The 24,604-nt window shown below is 44.9% G+C and overlaps 3 protein-coding genes across 9 annotated transcripts in view; 1 reads left to right on the top strand and 2 right to left on the bottom strand.

The window, feature by feature from the left end:
* Positions 1-1,289: 1,289 nt before the first annotated feature.
* On the bottom strand, positions 1,290-14,311 carry Polg2 (DNA polymerase gamma 2, accessory subunit). 2 transcript variants are annotated; one of them, XM_038327840.2, is made up of 8 exons: positions 13,785-14,311; positions 11,209-11,335; positions 10,975-11,080; positions 9,087-9,260; positions 6,911-7,051; positions 6,702-6,782; positions 5,993-6,093; positions 1,290-1,501 (listed from the first exon to the last, which is right to left on the bottom strand). In XM_038327840.2, exons 1-8 carry the CDS (start codon positions 14,248-14,250, stop codon positions 1,336-1,338), a joined length of 1,362 nt encoding a protein of 453 aa, XP_038183768.1. In that variant the 5' UTR covers positions 14,251-14,311; the 3' UTR covers positions 1,290-1,335. The 2 variants fall into 2 exon arrangements, with proteins under 2 accessions (XP_038183768.1, XP_038183770.1); XM_038327842.2 differs by having other exon boundaries at positions 6,911-6,955.
* A 1,999-nt stretch (positions 14,312-16,310) lies between these two features.
* Positions 16,311-23,875, bottom strand: Ddx5 (DEAD-box helicase 5). Of its 2 annotated transcripts, none has more exons than XM_038327723.1 (14): positions 23,750-23,875; positions 23,058-23,242; positions 21,722-21,887; positions 21,251-21,347; positions 21,033-21,166; positions 20,861-20,926; positions 20,195-20,336; positions 19,949-20,109; positions 19,695-19,867; positions 19,144-19,254; positions 18,838-18,899; positions 18,694-18,753; positions 17,200-17,424; positions 16,311-17,021 (listed from the first exon to the last, which is right to left on the bottom strand). In XM_038327723.1, the coding sequence occupies exons 2-14, from the start codon at positions 23,099-23,101 to the stop codon at positions 16,615-16,617; spliced, it is 1,848 nt and encodes a 615-aa protein (XP_038183651.1). In that variant the 5' UTR covers positions 23,102-23,242; positions 23,750-23,875; the 3' UTR covers positions 16,311-16,614. The 2 variants fall into 2 exon arrangements, with proteins under 2 accessions (XP_038183651.1, XP_038183652.1); XM_038327724.1 differs by lacking the exon at positions 23,750-23,875 and adding an exon at positions 23,516-23,537.
* The window catches only part of Cep95 (centrosomal protein 95), a 28,975-nt gene continuing 28,045 nt past the window's right edge, over positions 23,675-24,604 (top strand). For 3 of the 5 annotated variants that reach the window (XM_038327718.1, XM_038327717.1, XM_038327716.1), the window contains exon 1: positions 23,677-24,109. In XM_038327718.1, the coding sequence (XP_038183646.1) occupies positions 24,091-24,109 (19 nt within the window). In that variant the 5' untranslated portion in view covers positions 23,677-24,090. Of the gene's footprint in view, positions 24,110-24,604 lie in introns of all 5 variants that reach the window. The other 2 variants (XM_038327721.1, XM_038327720.1) reach the window with 2 other exon arrangements.

Genomic DNA, 24,604 nt, shown 5'->3' with positions numbered 1-24,604 from the left:
CAATCATCTTGGGAGGCTCAAACAGGAAGATGTCAGGTTCTAGGTTCAATTCTCAGTATTTCTTTTTTGAAAAGATTTATTAATTATGTATACAGCATCTGTCTGCATTATCCCTTCAAGCCAGAAGAGGGCACCAGATCTCATTATAGATGGTTGTGAGCCACCATGTGGTTGCTGGGAATTGAACTCAGAACCTCTGGGAGAACACAGTGCTCTTAACCTCTGCGCCATCTCTCAGCCCCTCAATTCTCAGTATTATGAACAAGAAGGATATTACAAAAACATTGGTGCATTTCCATTCTAACAGAATACCTATAGCTGGGAGTTGGGGATGTAGCTAGGCTGGTAGAGTATTTGTTTAGCATGTACAAAGCCTTGGGTTCAATCCCCAGCACTACCTAAACTGGGTGTGGTAGTGTACACCTGTAATCCCAGCATTCAGAAGGTGGGATTACAGGAGGGTCAGGAGTTTAAGGTCTTCATCGACTACATGTCAAGATGCAGACCAGCCTGGATTACTTGAGATCCTATTCCCCCAAGCCAGAATGAACCCTGCAAATAAAATAGAACAGGAAGACAGGATGCACCCAAGTCCCCAACTACTTACTGTTACACTAGCTTTGGACTTTCCAACCTCTTGATTTCCTTTTATTTTGTTTCTTAATAAATTTATTTTGGGCCAGGCGGTGGTGGCACCCGCCTTTAATACCAGTACTTGGGAGGCAGAGGCAGATGGATCTCTGTGTTTGAGGACAACCTGATCTACAGAGCAAGTTCTAGGACAGGATCCAAAGCAACAGAGAAACTGTCTCAAAAAAACCCCAAAAAACAAAAAAACCCAAAAAACAGGGTTCACTTGCCATGGTTCACATTTGGAGGATTTGGGTCTCACCTTCCACCATATATACAGGGTATCAAATTCTTCAGGCGTGATGGCAAGTGCCTCTACCTCCTGAGCCACCTCAACAACCTTCTCGTTTGTTTGTTTGGGAGATGAAGTCTCACTCTACAGACTAGATTGGCCTAGGACGCTCAACAAGCCTTCTGTCCAGACTCCCAAGTGTTGGGATTACAGGAATGAGCATGTCCAGCCTCAGGATTTTTTTTTTTTCTATTTAATTATTCAGACAAGGTCTCACCATGCAGCCCAACCTGATTTTGCTTATTTGGCATATCAGGATTTGTGTTTTCATAACAGACCATATCAAAAGGATAATAAAAACCAAATCAAAGAAAAGAGACAAAAATGTACACTTTATAAATGCAAAATGATCAAAACCATATCAATATAAGCTAACAAAGTCAAAAGAGTATTTATTACAGAACCATGAAGACCTACACTTTTGTGGCTGACGCTAGGTACTTGATGAGAAAGTCTTTCAGTTTGGATATGTGCATCATTTCCTTCATTGTGGTGTCTCGACTTCTCAGCTGGATTAACCCACGTTCCAAAGTAGTCTCGGTAACCAGAACCATGAAGAGGATGCTCATTTCATCGTACCTGAGAGTGGTCAACAAAACACATGAGCACCACACGGACATCAGCTCCTCACCATCTGATACCCCAGAGGACAAGCCACTTTTAACAGTCAGGCCTTGACAACAGGATCCCCTTTTCTGAAGCACTCTCAAAGTGAAGTTTTGAATTTACCGTATTGGCTGAAAGTCAGAAAAACTAAACCTAAGAGATGACCTCTGGCACCTGGGGAGCACTATGAATGAATGAACTCCACAGTGATCTCAGCCTTCTGAATTTGGCTTTAATGACAGAGAAATATATGCAGGCTAACGTCTCTTAAATAAACTATATTCAAATAAAGATTTGATATACAACAGATTTGGTATTACAATAAATCCTCACTTCATTTATGACTTAACATGCTAACCTATTGTTTTTAATTCATCAATCATTCAATAAATCCACACTGGCCTTCCTGATTTCCAAATCAGATTAAACATTCATTTTTTACGTTTTTTAAACTTATTTATTTTTATTTTTTTTATTTTTTTTATTTTTTTTTTTTTTTGTTTTTCGAGACAGGGTTTCTCTGTGGCTTTGGAGCCTTATTTTTATTTTGTATGTATTTGTATGCATGTATTTTTATTTTGTATATTTATTATTGTATGCGTGTTTTGCTTGTTTGTATATTTGTGTATTACACAAGTTCCTGATGCCTGTGGAGGACAGAAGAGGGCGCTGGGTCCTCTTCTGAGTTTATGGAAAGTTGTGAGCTGCCATGTGGGTGCCAGCAATCAAATCTGTGTCCTCTGGAAGACCAACCAGTGTTCTTAATCACTGAGTGTCTCTCCAGCCCTGATTTTTTTTTTTCCTGAGACAGGGTTTCTCTGTGGCTTTGGAGCCTGTCCTGGAACTACTAGATCCTGTAAACCAGGCTGGCTTCAAACTCAGAGATCCGCCTGCCTCTGCCTCCCGAGTGCTGGGATTAAAGGTGTGCGCCACCACCGCCCGGCCAAACATTCATTTATTCAAAACTAGGCACAGTGTGTATGTCTGTGATCCCAGCACTCAGGAAGAGGAGGTGGGATGATCAAAGATCAAAGTAATCCTCAGTTATATTGAGTTCAAAGTCGGCCTGGACATGGACGAGATGTATGTAGGGGGTAGGAGGTCCGTGTGCACTAAGCACCAGGGAAACCAGGAAGAGTTAAACACGCATGTTTATCTCTTCAAAGGATGTTTATTTGTCTTCTTCCTGGAATGCTGGGAAAGGCTACAGTTTACAACCTTGTGGTCGTTTGCTGTCTGCAGGGCTAAGCTTCACTGGAATCCCCCAGAATATTGTTCATTACAGACTTATTACAGACTGCTTCTCTGTCCATCAAACCATCCTTAGGAGAGATGTCACTTGTGCTGACAACAGCCTATGTAACTTCTATGTTACTTTAGGGCCAGGCCAATCGGGACTCCCACAGGCGCCAAGTTCACCTCAGCTATTCTCCCCACACCCTTGTCTTGAGCACTGTTTCTAAGCCAACAGAGCCCTTTACGGGAGAAGGCAGAAGTACTTTGTAAAGAGTTTCAATGTAACCATGTCTTAAGCTTTGTTGTACACTGGGGACCGAAGTTAACTGTCATCAAGAAACTCTCACCCCCCCCCCAAATTGAGCAGTGCTTAAACATAGCTACATTAAACCACCTGGTGTCAGAGTCTAGAGGGATGATCTGGCAACGGCTAACTAAGCTGGGCTGAACTGAGTTTCATTCTTGTTTCTCTGAGGATCAAGGATTGTTTTGATGCAGGCTGCAGAACTTGCAGGGACCTGACCCTTCCGTAGATATAGTCTCAAAAAACAAAAACAAAAAACTCCTGTAACTCCAGTTTCAGAGGATCTGATGCTCTCTTCTGGCCTCTGTGAGAACCGCACACACATGGTACACAGACATGCACATAGGCAAAACACCCATACGTTAAAAGGGGGGGGGGGCGGTGGTGGTGCACACCTTTAATCCCAGCACTTGGGAGGCAAAGGCAGGTGGATCACTGTGAGTTCGAGGCCAACCTGGTCTACAGGAGCTAGTTCCAGGACAGCTAGGACTGTTACACAGAGAAACCGTCTCGAAAAACAAAAACAAACAAACAAACAAACAAACAAACAAAAAGCCAACAAAAAAAGGGGCTTCAGAACTCCATATATGTGCACACCCATACTGGCACACACCCACACCCACACGATAAATAAATATAGGGAAAAATTTTTAAGTGATACCCTACATGAACAAGACTTCAGAGCATATAGAAACTAGGGAGGTCAAGTTCCCCTCCATTTTCTATCTGAATAAACACCACTTATTTCATTTCTACTGTGTCCCTGCTTGAGTCTAAAAAACCCAGGTCTTGTGCTCGGCCACGGAGCTACACACATGACCGTTTGCCACCACACCTGGGCGGTTGCTGCTACATGCTGAGAACTGTTTTCCTGCAGACAGCACCTGAAAAGCATACTTTAGTTATGCACTGCTTTTTGGAAACAGGATCTCATTATGGAGTCCAAGTTGGCCTCAACCTTGTGATCCTCCTGCCTCAGCCTACAGATCACTGAGATTGCAGGTATGAGCTACCTACAAAGTAAAAGAGCAAAACACAAAATCTCCTAATCTTATACATATATTTATATATAATATAAATTATATTAATATATATAAATTCAACACAAAAAGCTAGAAACAAATAAATAAAAATAAGCATAAAAGGATAAATTATTTTACAAAAAACCAGAAATTAATAAAATAGCAAACTAGTAACACTAGAGAGATTTCAATTGTAAGATTGTTTTAATAATCCAGACAGAGATATTAGTGACCTTAATCTGGGTAATGGCTAGAAAGTCAGAGCAGTGTGAAGTTGAGACTTATATAGGAGTCAGGCACAGTGGCTCATACCTATAATCTAGCACTCAAGATGTTGAGGCGAGAGGATTTCCGTGAGTTAGTGTAAGGCTCTGTACTAAGAGATCTTGGGGGAACAGGGGAGGCCGTGTGAACTGATAGAGACCACAACTGAGAAATCAGGCACACACCCGACTGGGGGAGCAATAAAGATGCCTCATACCGAGCACGTGTGCTTTGACCATAGCCTGTCACAGGTCACATGGAAATTTCCACTGGCTGCAGAAATACTAGCATTCGAAGTCAGATGTTGGCTTCTCAGTGAGAGATGATGAACTAGAAGCTGCTCTGGGTAAGCAAAGATGCCAATCACCGAAGAGATAGGGTCTCTGTCCTCCACCTAAGTCTCAGACAGAACCCGAAGCCATCCAGGAAAGGCGGTCCAGTTATGTTCCTTCAGTTCTGATTTTATACACCCAATTTCCTCCCTGAAAACTGATAAACTGAGGTCTATCTTCAAATACTTGCCAAATACTGCTCCTTGCTATGGCAATTACTAGCTCAAGGCACAAAGTTCTGTGAAAGGAAAAGTTAGGAATCTCCTTTTGTTTTTTATTTGTTTGCTTTTTCAAGACAGGGTTTCTCTGTGTTAACAGTCCTGGTTGTCCTGGAACTCACTCTGTAGACCAGGCTGGTCTAGAACTCAAAGAGATTTGCCTATCTCTGCCTCCCAAGTGCTGGGATTAAAGGCGTGTGCCACAACCACTAGCTAGGAATCATTTTTTTGAAGGATTTACTTCTATGTTTGCCTACATGTATGTAGGCCACCTGTGTGCTTGGTACCCATGGGAACCAGAAGAAGGCAATGAATGCCTGGAACTCCAGTTTCAGATGGCTGTGAACGTGGGCGCTGAGAAGGTTGTCTGCAAGAGAAGCAGGTGCTCTTCACGATGAGTTATTGCTCCCTGTGTTACCCCTCACCTGCTATGATTTTTAAGGATTTAGGCTTTACTTCTATGTATGTGTGTCTATATGTGCATGCCTCATGACTGCAGCACCTGCGGAGGACAGACGGGGCTGCTGAATCCCTGGAGCTGCAGTTATAAGTGAGTAAGTGGTGTGAGCTGCTCAGCATGGGTGCTGGGAACCAAACCTGGGTTCTCTGGAAGAGCAGCAAGCACTCCATCAATGAGCCACCTCTCCAGGCCCATTTTAATTTTTGGTTTTTCTTTTTTTTTTTTTTTTTTTGGTTTTTCGAGACAGGGTTTCTCTGTAGCTTTGGAGCCTGTCCTGGAACTAGCTCTTGTAGACCAGGCTGGTCTCGAACTCACAGAGATCCGCCTGCCTCTGCCTCCCGAGTGCTGGGATTAAAGGCGTGCGCCACCACCGCCCGGCTTAATTTTTGGTTTTTCAAGACAGGGTTTCTCTGTGTAGCCCTGGCTATCCTGGAACTTGCTCTGTAGATCAGGCTGGCCTTGAACTCATAGAGATTCACCTGCCTCTGCCTCCTAAGTGCTGGGATTAAAGGCGTGCACCACCACCATCTGGCTGCAACCTCATTTTAAAGATTATATGTAGAAGAGAATTGATTCTATTAGCATAATGAAATATGAATTAAATAATGACAAGGAAGATAATCCTTACTTTGCATAGAGTTGCTCTAATGAAGATTGCACAGTCTCCAAATAACCAGGCCACACAGAAATCCCATTTTCTAGTAATTCATTAAGTAGCCCTTGACAAACCTGAAGAAAAAAACATAGATTTCAAATATGAAAGGAAAGTGTGAAACTATACACCACTTTCTTCAATCTCTAAAACCCATGTAAACTGTTCGGCTTTCCAATGTTCGAGTTTATGCACTGAATGCCTGACTGAACTGCATACTTCCTAAAAATGAAGAAATTAAGCAATGCCAACTGAATACTGACTGCAAATCTTCCAAGAAACAGTTTTATACCAATCAAGAATTGTTACCATTATCATTCAAAACACAAAACAGGAAACAAACAAACAAAAAACCCATGGTTGCAGAAAAGCCATGACAACTGTAAAGGCTTGTGACAGGGCACAGTTCTTCCTTCCACATCAGGATGAGAAGGAAGGGACAGTCTGAGAAACCCCAGCACTGCATTCAGGAAGTCAACCACACACTGCTTCCTGACAACTTACGAGCAACTGGCAGCAAGATGGCTCAGTGGGGAAAGGCAGTTACTGCCTGGGCACCTGAGTTCCATTCCCAGGGCCTGGACCCACACAGTGGAAGGACAGAACCAACTCCTAAGTAGTCCTGACCTCCATACCACAGGCAAACACACAAAAAGTCGTGGCAATTAAAAGTTATTTAACCCACCTGTCTTAGTTCTACCGTCGGGCCTTTCCCCGCATCCAAAGCCACCTTAATAGGGGCTAAACAAGGGTGAAGTTTAAGTACCTGAGGCAATTAAGGGACAAGAGGAAGAAGGAAAAGCACAGTTAATATATATGGGGGGGGGGGGACGACCAACAACAAAGATCCCCACATAATTTTAGTTTTCCAAATCCATGAAATAGCAAAAATACCTTTCTCTGAAGGCTCTTCTTCCTTGCAAAGGAGTTCTCTGTGAGCTGGAAGGAATCGTAGATGTAAGCCAGCGTGCCTAGGTCTAGGTCCCCATTTACAGACAGAACACAAGGAGCCGTGTTTCTCCGCCCATCTCGACCCTTCATAGAAGAGAATAAAAAAAAAAAAAAAAAAAAAAAAGGACCATTTAGCAGAACTTTTTTCTTGAGTGTGTGTGTTTCAAAACAGGACCTCACTGTATAGCTCTGGCTATCCTGGAACTCACTACATATAGACCAGGATAGAGCCTAAAACTCAGAGATCTGCTTGCCTCTGCCTCCCGAGTGCCAGGATTAAAGGTGTGTGTGCCACGATGCCCAGCTAGCAGAACTTCTCTTATTAAAGTTATATAGTTTAGACTTACACAATCAGGAAAAAAAAATCACAAATTCATCTTATAAAGGCCCTAGCCCATGAGGACCACGCTGAGTACTGGGTCAAAGATGATGACACTGTCTACTGCTTCAAGTTCATCACCTGTAAATGTCAGACCTAGCAGCTCCGCTCCTTGAGAGGATTCACCTGATTCACCTGAGGGGGCCGAGGCCTCAGAACTTTTTCAGTGCTCTCTGGGAGAGGCCTGTTATTTGGCCTTTACCATTCTTGTGTTTGATAATGGGGTGGTGGGGGCTCAGGTGCTAATACATGCATCTGAGGTAAGAGGACCACTTGTTGTTACTTTTACCACATGGGTCCCTGGAACTGAACTCAGTTGTCAAGCTCGGCAGCAAGTGCTTCACCAACCAGCTCAACTATCTCTAAAACCCTGGTTTGTTTTTTGAGCCACGAACTCACTACGTAGCTTTGGCTGCCCTCAACCTCAGATATTTTGGGATTAAAGGCATGCATTACATATCTAGTTCCTGGACTTACATTCACCAAGTCTTGGGGTCATCCCAAGATATAAATGAACGTACACTGGACAGGGCTGGAGAGATGGCTCAGTGGTTAAGAGAACTTGTTCTTGCAGAGGACCAGGGTTTGATTCCCAGTACCGACATGGTGGGCTACAGCTGTAACTCCAGGTCTCGGAGATCTGATGGCCTCCTGTGGTCTCTGTGGCACTGCATACACACAGGCAAACACCCACACAGAAAGTAAAATAAAAGCCTGGCGGTGGTGGCGCACACCTTTAATCCCAGCACTCAGGAGGCAGAGGCAGGTGGATCTCTGAGTTCGAGGCCAGCCTGGTCTACAAGAGCTAGTTCTAGGATAGGCTCCAGAACTACAAAGAAACCCTGTCTTGAAAAAACCAAACACACACATGCACAAAAGAAAGTAAAATAAAACAGAATAAAAATGAATGTACGTTGGAGAGACCTACCAGAGATCCAAACATTATATTAACTAGGTGACAAAAGATAACAAACTAATACCTAGAGAAGCCCCCCACCCCCGGAACACAAGAACAGGAAAGACAGAAGGAACTGTTCATCTGGAGAATAGACACAGGACAACCCATGGAACCCGTGCTCTGGGTTGGATCCTCGGCCTGTAAAGCATATTACTGGGATATTCAATTAAATCTCACGGGCTTTGTGGAATGGCTAATAGTGGTGGGTTACTGTTAGTTTCCTGACTTTGACAGCTACAAATACAAGGTTATGTATTTAGGACGCGGTCAAAAAAATGTACACAACAGGCTGGAGAGATGGCTCAGAGGGTAAGAGCATTGCCTGTTCTTCCAAAGGTCCTGAGTTCAATTCCCAGCAACCACATGGTGGCTCACAACCATCTGTAATGAGGTCTGGTGCCCTCTTCTGGTCTGCGGGCATACACACAGACAAAATGTTATATACATAATAAATAAATAAATATTAAAAAAATGTACACAACAGTCGAGTGGGAGCTGGGCAGTGGTGGTATAAGCATTTAATCCCAGCACTTGGGAGGCAGAGGCAAGTGGATCTCTGTGAGTTCGAGGCCAGCCTGGTCTACAGAGTGAGTTCTAGGGCAGGCTCCAAAGCTACACACACACACACACACACACACACACATAAAAAAACCCTGTCTCAAAAAACAAACAAAAAACAAAACAAAAAAAAGGTACACAGTTATTGGGGGTTGGTCACAGGACACCATACAATTATCCTTCAGGGGTTCAGATAACAGAGAATCTGGTCAGAGGACACACACCTGTAATCGAGATGTATTCCCGGGATACATGTGTAACAGTTCTTGGTCTCCTAGGTTCCACAGAGTCTCCACTGGCTCCTTTCCCCAGGGAAAACTGTAGTAAAGTTTGCTGCCCTTCCGTCCAGCTTCATCCTCACAGTCGGTACTGCTGAAGTCAGACGGACTCATAGCGAACTACAAAACAAAGCATCTCACTGATTTAATGAGATGTCGATTTACTTGTGTTTTCTGAGAAGAGGTCTCTATAGACACGGCTGGCCAAAGATCCTCATGAGTGTCAGGATCAGTTTCCTTCAGTTTCATACTTATCTCTGAGAATTAAGGTTGCCTGAGACTTCTACCCGGCAACAGGTTGAAAGTAAAGCCCCAAACATAAAGGCTTAGCCGCGGCCCCTGAGCTCAGCGTATTTGTGCCAAGGGCACCCTTATATCCAGTGGAACAGTAAGCACCACAACAGAGAGCCTCCCGTCAACTCCAGGACCTCATCAAACTGGAAAAAAAAAAAAAGCCAAACAGGTGAGCTGGAGGCTCACACCTGCAATCCCAGCTAAACTAAGGTTGCCACCAGCTGTAGGCCAGACTGAGCTAAAAGTGAATTCCAGGCCTGCTCGGGTTTGAGGGCTGCCTTGTCTCAAAAAAGGCAAAAATCAAGTCACTGAGATGTGTGGTGATATTCTGTGTTTTAACAAATAAAGCTTTCAAATGATCAGAGTGCAGAGATAGAGGCCAAGGAGTGGTGGCGCACACCTTTAATCCCAGGAGGTGGAAGCAGGTGGCTCTCTGTGAGTTCAAGGCCACCCTGGGCTATGCAAGATTGAGTCTGTCTCTAAGAGAAATAGCTCACACAGAGGTGATTCCAGCACTTGGGATCCCAACGCCTTTAATCCCAGCACTGGGGAGGTGGAGCCAGGAGCTCAGTACAGTCCGTGACAGTCTGAAGACAGGACTGCCCCTTGGGTCTGAGCACTTGCAGAGGTAAGAACACTAGTGCCTGCCACTCGGCTTCTCCGATCCTTCAGCTTCCACCCTGATAGCTGACTCCGAGTTTTTATTAAGACCAATTAGAATTCGTGATACAGAGATGGTTCAGTGGGTAAGGTGTTTGCTGCTAAGCCTGACTATCTGAGTTGGATTCTCAGAATCCACATAGTGGAAAGAGAGAATGAACTCCCCAAAGTTGCCCTCTGACGCCACACATTTGTCACGGTATTTGTGATGGGCCTGTCTCTGCCCCCAAAATGCAGCAACTTTTCTTTTTAAAGATTTACTTTATTTATGTGGACCCTTTGTGTGCCACATGTTTATAGATGCCTTCATAGGCCAGAAGAGGAAAACAGAACCTCAGTTGTAAACTGCCTGACTGGGGTGTTGAGAACCAAACTCTGGTCCTCTAAAAGACAACTGAGCCATCCCTCCAGCTACACAGTAACTTTATTTTTGGTTTTTCAAGACAGCGTTTCTCTGTACCTTTGGAAGCTGTTCTGGAACTCACTCTGTAGACCAGGCTGGCCTGGAACTCACAGAAATCTGTCTGTCTCTGCCTTCTGAGTGCTGGGATTAAAGGCGTGCCTCACCACTGCCTGGCTACTAAAACAAAGACAAACACACATACAAAAACCCCACAGCTACCTCAAGTTCTATTTATAAGCCAGGTGTGGTGGTGCAGGCCTGTAAACCTGGTACTCAGAGGAGATTAGGTAAGTGAATCAGCACGCCGGGGGTGTTAGCACTTTTTATAATCCCAGAAAGGTAAATTCAAGGTCATTCCAGGCTACAGACGGAACTTGAAACCAGCCTGGGTGATGTGAGGCCCTGCTTTAAAACCAATAACAGAAAGGCAAATAAATAAAAATTCATTATTAATTACTGAAATTGTTATTGCAGTACCTTTCTCCACCACAGAAGCCTATGGCGCAACCAGAAATCAAACCACTGGCTGGAGGTCCTTGCAGGAGTAAACCACACCAATGAAGCTTCAGTCTTTTCACCAATTCTTTGTGTATTTAAAAAAAAAAATCAGGAAGTTAGCTTTTATGAAGATTATATAATGCGTCCCAAAGTAGGAATGACCGATTCTGGAATATTTAGGGACCAAACCAGGTTATCTGTCACATTTTGTACCTTTTAACACTGCCAGGTATCTGCTTAGTGTCGGAGATGGGATGGAAACACACTCCAATCTGAGCAAGACCATAAGGTAGCTTTCTGTTTACCAGATCCAGGCCATTAAAATAGTGCTCCAAGGCACCTGTCAGAAAACAAACCAGTCATTGCATAAATCTATCCCGCATGTGTAAACTGCCAGTGAACTCTGAGCTGCAATTACCACTTAACTTCAGGGAGTGACTCTTAAAAACTCTTTAGCATGAGAGATTCCAATCTACAACACACTGAAAAACTAGGACAATGTGCTAGGTGTGTCGATGCGCGTGTGTTATCCAGGCACTGCTCACTTTTGAGGCCAACCTGGGGTACAGTGATAGAATGTCCTGCTGGTCTGGTGCCAGAGAGATAGAAAGCACCCCACCCCCCACTCCCCCGTCACACCTGGAGTTAGCACCCAGCTCTAATCCATCTTTTGTGTTACAGGTGCCTTTTGTTGTCCTATGTGAATCTTGTCTGAAGGTTTCCCATGGATACAAAGCCTATGCAAAACTTGGTTAGGGGAAATCCAGAAAACCGTGGTAGCTCACGAATTAGGTATTTGCACTTGGAAATGTATTTTTGTAAGCTTCATTCAGGTTGTTTTGGGCATATGGAAATCTACAGGCTAAAGTGTAAACAGAGAGAAAAATAAAAACGCCACGGGCGAAGGGAAAGTACTTCAGTCCACAGAGGCCAGGGACCCTCGGCCGGAGAGTCTTCACAGCTCTGCGTGAACCCATGCACCCGTGCCATGCTACCCACGACAGGGTACATAATGAAATCCCGTCTCGGGAGGAGAAACAGAAGAACGAAATCAAGTTTGTCATCTTTGAAGCCAAAAGCCAGGTGTGTGCTATATACCTGTAATCCCAGCACTTGGGAGGCAGAGACAGGAGGATCAGGAGTTCAAAGTCATCCTCTGCTACACAGGGGGTTTGAGGACAGCTTCCGCTGCAGGAGACCCTGTCTCAAATTAAAGACAAAAAATAAACAAGAAAATCTCACCACCAACCAAACAACCAAGACACTGATATACTTTTACCTAGAGTTGTCAGTTAACATTTTGCCATGTTTTTTCTCGTTCACTCCAAACGCTGTTATCATGTTTCCTAAAAATAGTCTCTATTATGAAAGTATAGACTTAACTAAGAAGGAATATCATCTAACGTATGGCTGGCACACTTTTTGTTTTCATTCTCACCCCAAACCTCAGGTTTTACTTTCTCTGGCTCACTAAACAAGGTTCACAGGTTGCGTTCTGATTAGGCATAGTCTGTCTCTCTCTGTCTCTCTCCTCTTTGTTTCTCTCTCCTCTCTCTGTCTGTCTCTCTGTCTCTCTCTCTCGGACATTTCCTCAAGGCTGGAGAGATGGCTCAGTGGGTGGAAGTAGTTCCTGCCCACCTGAAGGCCTGAGTTCTGTCTCTGGGGCTTCTAAAAGCTGTCCTGACTTCCATGTGTGTGCTGTGGCATACCATATACACATCAACAGAAGGAGCTTAAAAATGTAATAAATAAGAACTCCTTCCTGCCAATTTTGCTTTTTTGTTCTGTTTTACTGAAAAGATGTCTCACTTATGTTATCCATACTGAACTGAAAAATCTCATTTTCAGAGTCTGTGTAACCTGAGGGTAGAGATGTAAGAGGCTGGAGGGAGGAAATAAGACCGATGTTCGAGGGCATGGTAAAGAAGTTTATTTAATGCAATCAACGTCAAGATTATGAAATAAAATACTACAAATTAGTCACTTTTCTGTGTTGCTTTTTGAGATGGGAGTTTCTCTGTGTAGCCTTGGCTGTCCTGGAACTCTCTATAGACCAGGCGCGTCTTGAGAGATCCGCCTGCCTCCGCCTCCCAGGTGCTGGGATTAAAGCGTGTGCCACAATCTCATCGCTCATTTTTATTCTTTAGAATTTCTGCATCATGTTGAATTTGACTTTTAAAGAGAAAGATGCGGCGACTGGGAAGATGGTTCAGCGGTTAAGAGCACTCACTGGCTGCTCTTCTAGAGGTTCTCAGTTCAATTCCCAGCAACTACATGGTGGCTCACAACCATCTATAATGGGATCTGAAGCCCTGTCTGGCATGCATGCAGACAGAGCACTCACTCATACCTAAAAAATACAAATCTATAAGGTTTCATCTCCTAGCAGGAAAGCTAAAAGGTCACCTAGAAAGCAAAACACACTGACATAAGTCTACAATTTCATGTACATAAAACGGACGAGTAGATGAAGTTCTTTGAAAAAGTCTTGGTATCAATGAAATTTCAAATATGAAACTGAATTAAGGGCCTAGTTCTGCGTGGTTGAGCTCTAAGGGGATTCCTCTTCAAACGGAATGCTTTACCCATTTCCTCGGGCAGGATGCCACGGACATTTGCCTGAAGGTGGGTCACAATGAATATGTTACTGATTTTTTTTTTTTTTTTTTAAAGAAAACTTGGTTATTTCTTCCCCTGGAAACCCAGGGCCAGTTGTCGTCTTCAGATTCATGCAAGACTGCCTTTCCACCCCAAACCTTTTCAGAAGCACGAAACGCGAAGAGCCATACCGTGAAGAAGAGTCTCCCGTAGTTTCCCAGAAGTTTTTAATAAGTTCTCAAGAAATGCCACTAGCTGTTCCTTACTCAGCTCTTTGTCTTGCAAGATTTCGCGTATACATTCTGGAGAAACTAACCTGAAGGCACTGTCCCCGGGCTGCGAAGGGCCTGGTTCGTGGTGGAGGGCGTCCACCGCGAAGACCTGCTCTCTGAACACCACCATATTGGACCACCATTGGGAGGCTAGATTCTTTCGCAACTCGACACCTAAAGGTCCAAAGCCTGGGTGGCACCCGCTCAGGAGAGCAGCAGGGCTGAGCTGCTGCGGCGTCCCGTTGAGGAAGTGCCTTCTCCGGCAGAGGTCTACCAGAGCCTCGCGGTCCTCCGCACGCTCCGGCCCGTCCGCGGGACCCGCGCACCCGGAGAGCCAGCGCCTGCAGACTTGGCGGCAGACCCGCACCGCGCCGCCTGAGCGCATGTCTTCCCCAGCCGGAACGCCAGCGCCTCAACCACAGAGGAGCAGTAGACAGACCCTAGGACGCAGGCGCGGCGGAAACGAACGAGCTGCAGGCCGCGCCCCCGGAAGTGCGTCACGGCTCTGGTCGCAGCCTCCTTGGGCGTTTCCCGGCCTCCGGCTGTGTCTGTTAACTAATTTGGGGACTTTCCGCGTTTGGCAGCTCCACTCACTTCAGCTTTTACCACCATCCTGTAACTACCGCAGAGTTAGCATCAACTCATGTTTTTCCGAGTTTCCAAGACTACCAAAATGTCCCGGCGGTGGCGTTAAGGCCTAGCGTTCAATCCCCAAGGGAAATGTACTCACTTCCGTGTGCACATTGACTGTTCTTATTTTAGTCCTTTGGTTTAAACCCGACCGTCCCTAATGCTGGCAGTACTGTTACGGTGGCCTACTTCAGCTCCCTTCTGGGTGTGGCTGGAGAGGCAAGGAACAGTAGGTCTTAAAAAAATACTTTCCAGGCCTTTGTTAGGTAAACCTCCATTTAAGTCCCCCCTCCCCTGGATTGCTCTGTAACAACCCCAGCTGTCCTGGAACTTGATTTGTAGGCCAGGTTGGCTTTAAATTCACAGAAATCCACCTGTCCCTCCCCAAGTGTTGAGATTAAAGGCCTGTTCGTGTTTTCTTTAAAGTGACTATGGATGCCTGGGAGATCAGTAGACCTAGCAGAAAACATGCAATACCTGACCAGAAGACAGATTATCTGTAAGCTTAGCAGTTTGTGTGACCAGTTTTAAGCGCAAACAAGTTAACAGGGTTTAGTGTTATGAGGGGCACCATGGAGGGGCAATCTGATTTGAAGGCCAGCATAGTTTTTGTAAAGTTCCAAGACAGCCAGGTTGGGGAAGTGGGGGGCTGCAAAACCCCAGGTAAGATGGCTCTTCGCAAATAAATAAAAGGAGAAAATGGGGAGAAAAACCACATTTATTAGTTAAGACAACCACAGGCTGGACACAACACACATGCTAAAAAGTGGACTGTCTTTTAAAACTTCAAAGGTAAGTTTTTTCCAAGCCCCACAATCATTTCCATAATATTTACAAAATAAAAGGCCCACATTAAGACATTGAACATTAAAGTATGTAATAAATGCTCCAATCTACCCCTATACTTAAAAATCATGAATGTGACTAGCCATGCCATTGAAAACCACTCAGGGTACTCGAGGATGAACCAATTTTCAACATATCAGCCCTGGAAAACATTCACTGTTAACCCCAGCTCCCACCCCCAGCACATTCTAATTTGTTTTACATTTTATAAATAAGGAATTAACATCAAAGCCTGTTTAAAAAAAACAAAAATGAAATTCCTTTAAGACTTTTGTCCTGGGCAAAAACACTCCATTTTCTGGGAAGACAATTAGACCTTACAGCCATTGTGAAATAAAGCTGTTGGTAAACCCACTTAAATCTATTGCTATCCCCATATCTAGCAGTAAGCACATGTTGAATCTAACCTCACAACTTTTCTTACTGTGCTTTTGGTTCTGCTGCCTGACTATTGGTTAATTCCGAAGCTTTCTTCCTTGTGTTGGAGTACTGACTAGCCTATAATCTTAAGATCTCTATAATGCCCTGAAATAATGTGGAATCATTCCTGACTGCCAGTGTGGCTTTAAAAACCCTGGCAAGTAGGTAAGGACCGGAACCACAAAGTAAACTGCACTAAGGACACAGTGCACAGCTCTTGGGCTAACAGTCTTTGAGCTTTGTGCATTTTGGCAGGTAACAATACAGCCAAGAGCCAGAATAAAGTATGTCATTGCTTAAACTTTTGCAAAAAAGTCACCATGTTATCCCTGATACTGAAAGCTGACAAAGTGTTCTTCCCATATAAACAGATCTTAAAGGCCTCTGATTCCCCCTCCTCCTAAGTCCTAAATCAAATAATGGCAAGTAGTCAACTTTAGTTTTTGTGTAAAAAATAAACACCAAAGCAAAAGAAAATCCCCCCAAAACATACTAAGCCAAGTTTTACATGACATTATATATGTAAAATAAAGTACAATTTCCACTTAATTCAGTCTTCAAATATCTTTTATTGGAAGGCCATGCATTGCCTTCATTTATTGTATCTGAAATCACTGTACAGTTACTTTTGTGAAAACACTGCCTGCATTTTCTAGTACAAAAAAAACCTAAAAATTGTTTCAGGAATGTAGAGAAATATCCAACTTAAATAGCGAAAAAAGTGCACCATAATCACTGCTGCACTGCAGTCATTTCTGCATTTCCCATGTTTCTTAAATAACTATCTTGTTTGATAACACACAATATAAAGAGCAATTATGAAAAACAGACATTTACATATACTTCTAAAGTCTTATTGAGAATACCCTGTTGGCATCGGATAGCCAATCATAGGCGCAGCAGCTGCGGTAGCAGGATATGCGTATGCCTGTTGGTTCATACCATTGTGCATATTTGCAACATTACTTCCATATTGCTGAGTGCTATCATAACCGTTCTGGTAAGTCCCTGTTGGATTACCAGTCCTAAAACTGGTCTGTATACCAGCAGATACAAAATTACTTCCAAAGCTCCCATTGGTGTAATTTGCAGCACTGTAAACACCATTCTGAGTTTTAGCCCCAAAATCTCTCTTAAGCAGACTAGAGTAACCTCTGTCATAATTTTCCCTGTCTCTAAAGGTATTAAATCCACCCCTTTTGCCCGCAGAGTATCTGTCTCGACGATCATCCTTCATGCCTCCTCTACCCCTGGAACGACCTGTCAAGAAAGTAAGTGAAAATGGGTCAATTTTATCTATGACATTTATGTGCTAACATAGAAGTTAGGTAGCTTTTTGAGTTCTTGGGTTTCAAAAATAAACTACTTACCCCTCTAATCCCATCTAATACAGATTTTGTAGACAATGAGGTTAACCCAACTAACTGTAACAACTTACCTGAACCTCTGTCTTCGACCAACTGAAGCAACTTGGGATTAATTGCTTGATTAGCCTCCCGAAGCACAGAGATAAGGTCGCTCACTTGCTTTATGTTATTAGGTGTAAAGAAAGTGTATGCTGTGCCTGTTTTGGTACTGCGAGCAGTTCTTCCAATTCGATGAATATAATCCTCTGAGGAGTTAGGGTAGTCATAATTGATGACAAATTTCACATCTTCCACATCTGTAAGGTGTTGCAGTGTGGCAAAATAGCAATGTACGGAGTTTTGCACACCACAACAGCCAGACCAAAAATAAAAAGTTAGACAATTGTATTCCCAAGAAGGTACGGGCTGCAAAAAATACAGTTAAAATGGTTATCCATTTCCTGTAGGAATACCATTGAGGTAGGAAAAAAAAGAGGGTGGGGCAGGAGAAAAAACCAAAAAACAAAAAAAGCACATGTCAGCTGTATTAGGTTATCACCCGCCCATTGACAGCCTATCGAGGGAATGTGTGTTCTCCTTAGCACATTCCCAAATTGGTAATGTCCCCTTACAGATCATCAAGTGACATCTGAATGCTTCTGCGCAGTAGGGCCACTTAAAAGTTTCACAGCAACCTCTTCATGTGCTCATTTTTGAGGACCTTTAAACAAAAAATGTACAAGGTCCTTTGCATTACACTCATCAGAAGTTCAAAATTCTGGCCACACTGCTTGTCTTGCCAAGACCTTACAACTGCAGCTGCAAGAAAAACATACCTGTCCCCCAAAAGTTGTTTTAATGCACTGTGTCTCGTCTAGGCAAGCACTTCCAAGAAGCCAGGATTCACTTGAGAATGTGTCTCTCTCTGGCAGGTCTCGACATGACGACTACTGTGTAGGTGAGGGAGGAACTTTCAAGGCACTTTCTTTTCCCACTGACTATGTGTGAGAAGTTGATCCTGCTCTAGGTCTCATGTGCCAGTACTCACCAATTTGTAAAAGGCTTAGTACCTTTTAAAGCTGCTCTCTCCATTTCAAACGTGAACAAAAATTTCATTGAACATTGAAGTTTGGAAATATTTCTTCGACATTTCAGCAAACTCACTGAAACTCAAAGACCCACAGATCACAGTGAACAGTTTGAAACAATGCTGTACCATGGCAATCATGCAAAGCATGGGACAGATGAAATACCACGGCAGTGAACTGTGAGGTAACTTCCATTTTTTTCCCCCGGAGAGAACAGTTTATGGGGCAGAGGTGGTATGTTCTGCCCTTTGAAGATTACTGGCACACTTTCAGCTTTTCACCTCTCTAATCGACTGGAAGCAGCCAGCCGATCACTAGTCCTCCATCCCCCTCGAGTCCTCCGATTGTCATGCCTAGGCCTTGCCACAAAGACTGCACCTTTATGTGAAAAAAACTTAGAAAAAAAATGCAGGTTAAAGAAAGCAATAAACTTTCTTTAAAAAAAACTACATGGAGATCTTCTGGGAAACCAAGCCACGAATTCGAGTTTGTACTAACCTAGCCCTCTGGAGGCCACATCGGTAGCAATCAGAATAGGAGCTTTTCCATGTTTGAATTCTACAAAGACATACACATAAAAATAACTATTAATCCAAGCAAATGTTATCAAATTACAGATCTCATCTTATTTGAAATACATACCATTTAGAACCCAGTCACGTTCCTGTTGACTCTTGTCACCGTGGATGCCCATGGCAGGCCACCTGTATTAGCAAGTTATATTAGTGCACTTATTTAAAACCTGAAGCCAATATTTAACCCTACAGCTATTTAAGTGCTCCCTCATGGAGCACTGTATCACTGAGCTGTTACCATTATAATGTCACTAAAATTAATTCATTTAATTATACCTATGCTGTGGCATATGATCCCCACAAAACTCCCTGCTTCTGATCAAAGTACTTCTGCCCTTTCCTGAAGTCTGCTTTGATGCAGGAAACCACATACCCATCTCTCCTCATTTTTCTGGTAAGCTCATCACATCTTCTTTTGGTTTCAACAAAAACAATGGTTTTATTCTCCTTCTCACTCATGATCTCTTCCATTAGACGAATAAGTCTAAAGATTAAAAAAAAGTGTCATTTTTTTTAAAAAAAGAAACAACTAAAAAAAATGATTGGTTAAACAGATGAATGTGTATCATGGAAGTCAAAACATCACACCCACTAAGTCAATTCTGTTCTTTGTCCTTTAGGGAAAGCTAATGACACGTAGCTTTCCTTTACTTACAGGAAGTGCTGTTAGCAAACATCAACACCCAAAGAATAAAGAATTTCAAAGACTGGCACATATCACTTTATGTGCTTGTGTAGTAGCTAAGTTCAAACTCAAGCTTTTTTGCTCATGCCTGCCAGGCAGGGAAGTATTTTATCCAATATGCATATTCCCATAAACATTTAAAAAAGAACATATGCCACACTAAATTTCACTCATACAACTTTTAAAACCAGTCTGTTGTATAAGCAAGACTTCCTAAAATTGCTAAGACTTAAACTTACTTCTCATCCTTTTCTACATCATGACATACATCCACAATCTGAAGAATGTTATGGTTTGCACTTAGCTCTAGTGCACCAATGTTGATATGAATATAGTCTTTCAGGAAGTCTTCAGCAAGCTGTCTTACTTCTTTTGGCCAAGTTGCACTCCACATTAGGGTTTGCCTATCAGGCTAAAAAATTGGGGGAAATAAATTAGACCGCAACACTCAGAGCAAACTTAGAACTGATTTTTTTATAAGAACATAACATACTCTGATTTGATCCACAATTTTCCGTATTTGGGGTTCAAATCCCATATCAAGCATTCTATCAGCTTCATCAAGGACAAGGTAAGTTGTTCTTCTCAGATTGGTTTTCCCACACTCTAAAAAGTCAATCAGTCTTCCAGGTGTTGCAATACAGATTTCCACACCTTTAATGAAAGGAACAAAAGTTTAACTATAATATGGAAAACTTTCACCCTATCAGTGACAAAGAGCCCCTTTATGGGCATATACCTCTTTCCAAATCGCGAATCTGTGGTCCCTTGGGAGCACCACCATAGATGCAAGTAGACTTCAAGCGACAAGCTCTACAGTATTCAGCAGCAACCTGCTGCACTTGCTGGGCCAGTTCTCGAGTTGGTGCCAGCACCAAGCACTAAGGAAAGAAATTTAAAAAACAAACAAAAAGTTTTAGTACAAACCAGCATACTAGGGTACCATGTCTTCTTGAGGTAGGTTGGGATCTGTGTTGGGAACTGAATTTAGATGGACATGTAAGTTTTTGTTTTTTTAAATTTACAAGGGCCTTCTGTTATTGAAGCGCACTTGCAATTCCTGGATCCTCAGTTTCTGCCTAGGATTATAGTACTGAGATTATAAACAGGGACCACTATGCTCAGAATAAACAAACACTGGTTCCGGGAAACTTACATTTACTTTTTGTGTGTGGGAGCTCATGTGAAGTGGAAGGCAACTTCTGGGAGTTGTTTCTTTCCTACTTGTAGGTTAGATATTGAACTCAGGCATCAGAGTTGATGACAAGCCTCGAGCTTACTGCCCTTAGGCACAATCAAATTCCATTCTCCAGAAAGAACAAGTCAAACTAGTTCTAGCAAAATGGGGGATTATGTAGTCTACAAATCTCTAGTCTAAGAACCAAAAAAAATAAGCCATACTTACAATAGGCCCATCACCCCTCTCCAGGAATGGCTGGTGATTTATGTGGACAATGGCAGGCAGCAAATACTATTGGAGAGCAAGAATAGAAACAGGAGAAATCGCATTAAAATGCTTTAAAAAAGATTTACCAGACCCTTCTCTCCCAGAATGTATCAAGTTGTCTTAAACTTACAGATAATGTTTTCCCAGATCCAGTCTGAGCTACTCCAACCATATCCAATCCACTTAGAGCAACTGGCCAGCCCTGAGCTTGAATAGCAGTGGGTTCAGTGAAATTCTGCCTCGCAATCACATCCATGACATTTGCTGTAACCAATAACATTTTAGTAAAAAAACTTTTAGGTAAAAAGAGAAAATAAATGAAAGACAAAGATGAAAATTTATGCTTACCAGGGAAGTTTGCTTCATAAAAGTTCAGAACAGGCTTTGGGCAATTGTGACCCCGAACTGTAATTTCCTTGCTTCTCCTGTATGTATCTACCTCTTGCTGAAAAACAAATGATCTCAGTCTCAAACCTTAGCCAACTGCATTGACAAGCTCCCCACAGCTAACGATTTTTCTGTGTACTTAAAATAAAAATCCATTTAGCAACAAAGATTACTTTATTATACACATTAAAAAAACAAGTCTCACTGTGTAACCCAAATAAGCTGATTGACTTGCCTGTCTCCCCACTGATTGGATTAAAGGCCCATGCCATTAAACCTGGCCAACACACATTTTTTTTACACAGAACAACAATAGGACATGTTTGGAAGTCATACCACAAATAACTCTCCAAACCTAAACATTTGCAAGACACCTGTCAGTTTCCATCAACTGAGTAGAAGCTGTAACTGAGTAAAATCCACATTACTCACTGCGGTACGCCTTGCCAAATCAGGGTGTTCCTGATAAAAATTCTTCTCAAATTTGGGCAGCTCATCAAGATTCCACTTCTTTTTAACTAGTTTCTCCCCAGGATTTCCAAATTTCTTTCCAGAGAGGGGTCCTGTTCTACTCCCTCCAAATCTCGGTGCACCAAATCTACAGGAGAAAAAAAGTCGAGTTGTTAAGAGTCCTATATACAGGTTTGCACCCACGTCTTATTTAATGCCTTTTGATTTCTAGCCAAAGTGCATTCTGGAATCCCTCCCAAATGTCATTCTCTAGACAACCACAACTGGCACAGTATTTCTTTTTACTATAGTCTCCAAGCACACTCAATTGAGGCCAAACTGTTTGGATTTATCAGGTCGGAAACTGCCCAAACCTCTGGAAGTTCAGATTACAGGGACAGACAACAGCTTGAAGCTCCATATACTCTCCCCGCTCCAAGTTTAGGAATTAAGAGTCTAGGAGCTGGGCAAGAAGGGAGAAGCTTAACAAGATTATTTTTGCCACTGTTTTCGACCAAAGGAACGGATCTTAAATAACGGGACCGCGCTGGCGATGTGAGGTTAGGGAGGGTGTCGCGGGCAGGGTAGGAGGGGTGCCCACGCCGGCGAGCCGCGATTTGGGGAACGCCGCGAACCGCGGAAGCGCTGCACATCAAGGTAGCAAAATTATATAACGCGAGCAGGAAAAAAAAAAAAAAGAGGAGGAGCCGGCGACAACCGGGGGAGGAGTCCCGGACCGGGCGGCGTTCCCGCTGGGGCGGCGCTTCCTTCTTTGTCTCGCATTTCTCTCTGCGCCACATTTTCTCGACGCTGCCATTTTGAGCGCCTCCGCCGGGCGGGGTAACAAAGGCGCCGCCGCCATGTCCGAGGCCGGCATTTTGTGGCCGCGGCTCAGCCGCATGGCTGAATTCGCCGACGTTGGCCACCCTCCCCGGCACGGATGGCCTCGAAAACGATCCCTCTACTCCCCGGTAACACCGGGAGCCCCTAAAACACCGGCCGGAAGGTTGCGCGGAACAACGCCTCGGGCCGCCTCAAAGGCGCGGCGCTCCCTCCCTGCCCCGCTCCTCGGGACTCGCCTCAACAGCCGCGAGGTCGCCGGGGGCGCCGCGGGTCCCGGTCCTCTCAGGCCACAAAAGCGGGGTTGAACCCGATGACCAGGAAGCGTCGCCTCTAACGGCTTTTAAATCGGCCATCAGAAAACGTCAGGCCTCCTTTCAGAAAACCCCGGGGGCGGTCGGTTGGAAACCCGAGCTCCGGCCGCGCCGCCCTCCCATCCCCCACCCGCTCGGCCTGACAGGTCCCTCGCCACACTCACCCTCGATCCCGGCCGCGGTCCCGGTCACTAGAATAACTCGACATGGCGTCAATGGTTGCGGTGTGCGGGAAAGACCCAGTGAGAGGGAATCCAGTTGCGACGAGTCGCGGAGAGGAGGCCTCGGCGACGGCGAAGCCTTTGCGGGGGCGTCACCAGCGGAGGGAACGGCGGTGACGAAGCCGGAGCTGTAAACCCGGGGACCGATGGAAATGAATGAGGTGCCGGCTGCGTCCCGGCGGCCGGTTTTATAGCCTGGACCGCCTCCTCGCCGCAAAGGCTGCCGGGAGCCGCTCTGTGACCTAATCGCCCCGCCCCCTGGCTGGAGGCCCCAACGCCCGCTGGCGTTCCGGAATCCGCCATGTCCTCGCCCCTCCCCCCCGCGGGCGCCCCCTCACAGGCGCCCGTTTATTACCCCCTTCCCGACGGGGGTGACCCCACTAGGATGCCTCGCCCCGCACCTCAAGCGAGCCGCTTTCCCGGAGCCAGCCGGTCACTAAAAAAATGGCCAGCGCCAGCCAACTCGCAGGCTCCGCTTGAAAATGTTTACGTCGCCACAGACTCCCCCACGCCCACGACCGGGAAGGACGGGGAGGTGGAGCCTGCCGCTGTCACGTGGTGGCACCCCAGGGCTAGGCGGACCGCACTACTTCTCCGCTTGACGGCGGCGGAGGGATACCTCACCGCAGACTCACCGGAAGCGCGGCCCCGACGCCCCGGGGAGATCGGCCGGGCTGCTGGGTGACCTGGCTGCCTGGCCCGCCGATCTGAGAACCCTCAAGCGGGATCTTGCCCGCGGGGAAAGGTAGTAGAGCCCGCAAACTGCCGCCGAAGCGCGAGCTGCGAGAGGAAGTGCCTCTCTGATGACCAATCAGCGGCGAGAAGCCGTTTTAACGTCCCTCCCTCTCTCAGCCCTCCGTCCCCGCTCTCTGGTTTCGACCCCCTCCTACCCGCTTCGGCGCTCTCCGGTTCGGCCCTTCCAGGACACCGTCGCCCGCCCGCGCTCTCGTCTCCGGCCGCGACCTTTCTTGGCAGTATGGCCAGCTCAGAGGCTGGTGAGTCTCGGCCTGGAGCGCTAGTGTTTGTGTGCTGCAGCATCCAGCTGGCCTCGGGCCGACCCGAACCGTGTCCGGAGAGGCTCGTGACTGCCGGACAGTAGTCGCAGTCGCGGGGGGCTCTCTGAATTTGGGGGTCTCAGCCTCGAGACCTCATGGGGTTTCTAGACGCGGGATGGACACTTGGGATGTGACAGATGGGTTCTGTGGCGAGGCTGGAACACTAGCATCCTTTCTTTACAGAGCAGAGGATCCTGCTCTGACCCGATTTTTGTGGGACTTGTATTTTTTTTTTTTTTTTGAGGCACAGCACTCCTTAGATCTTTTGATGTTCTCTAGAGTAACCGGCTTTGTTTAGTACTGCCTTTGAAAGGCCAATTGATTCGGTTGTCTAGGACGCTTACCTCTCCTGGACAGCACACAAAATGGTTGTCGTGGCTTGGTCTGCTGTAAGAAATGGGCATCGGAGGGAGACATGGGCATGGCACATTCAGA

This window comes from Arvicola amphibius, chromosome 4 (assembly GCF_903992535.2).
Source record: "Arvicola amphibius chromosome 4, mArvAmp1.2, whole genome shotgun sequence".
NCBI classification, from domain to species: Eukaryota; Metazoa; Chordata; class Mammalia; order Rodentia; family Cricetidae; genus Arvicola; species Arvicola amphibius.
Note: the sequence above shows the minus strand (reverse complement) of the source record. Positions and strands in the feature narration are given on the sequence as shown.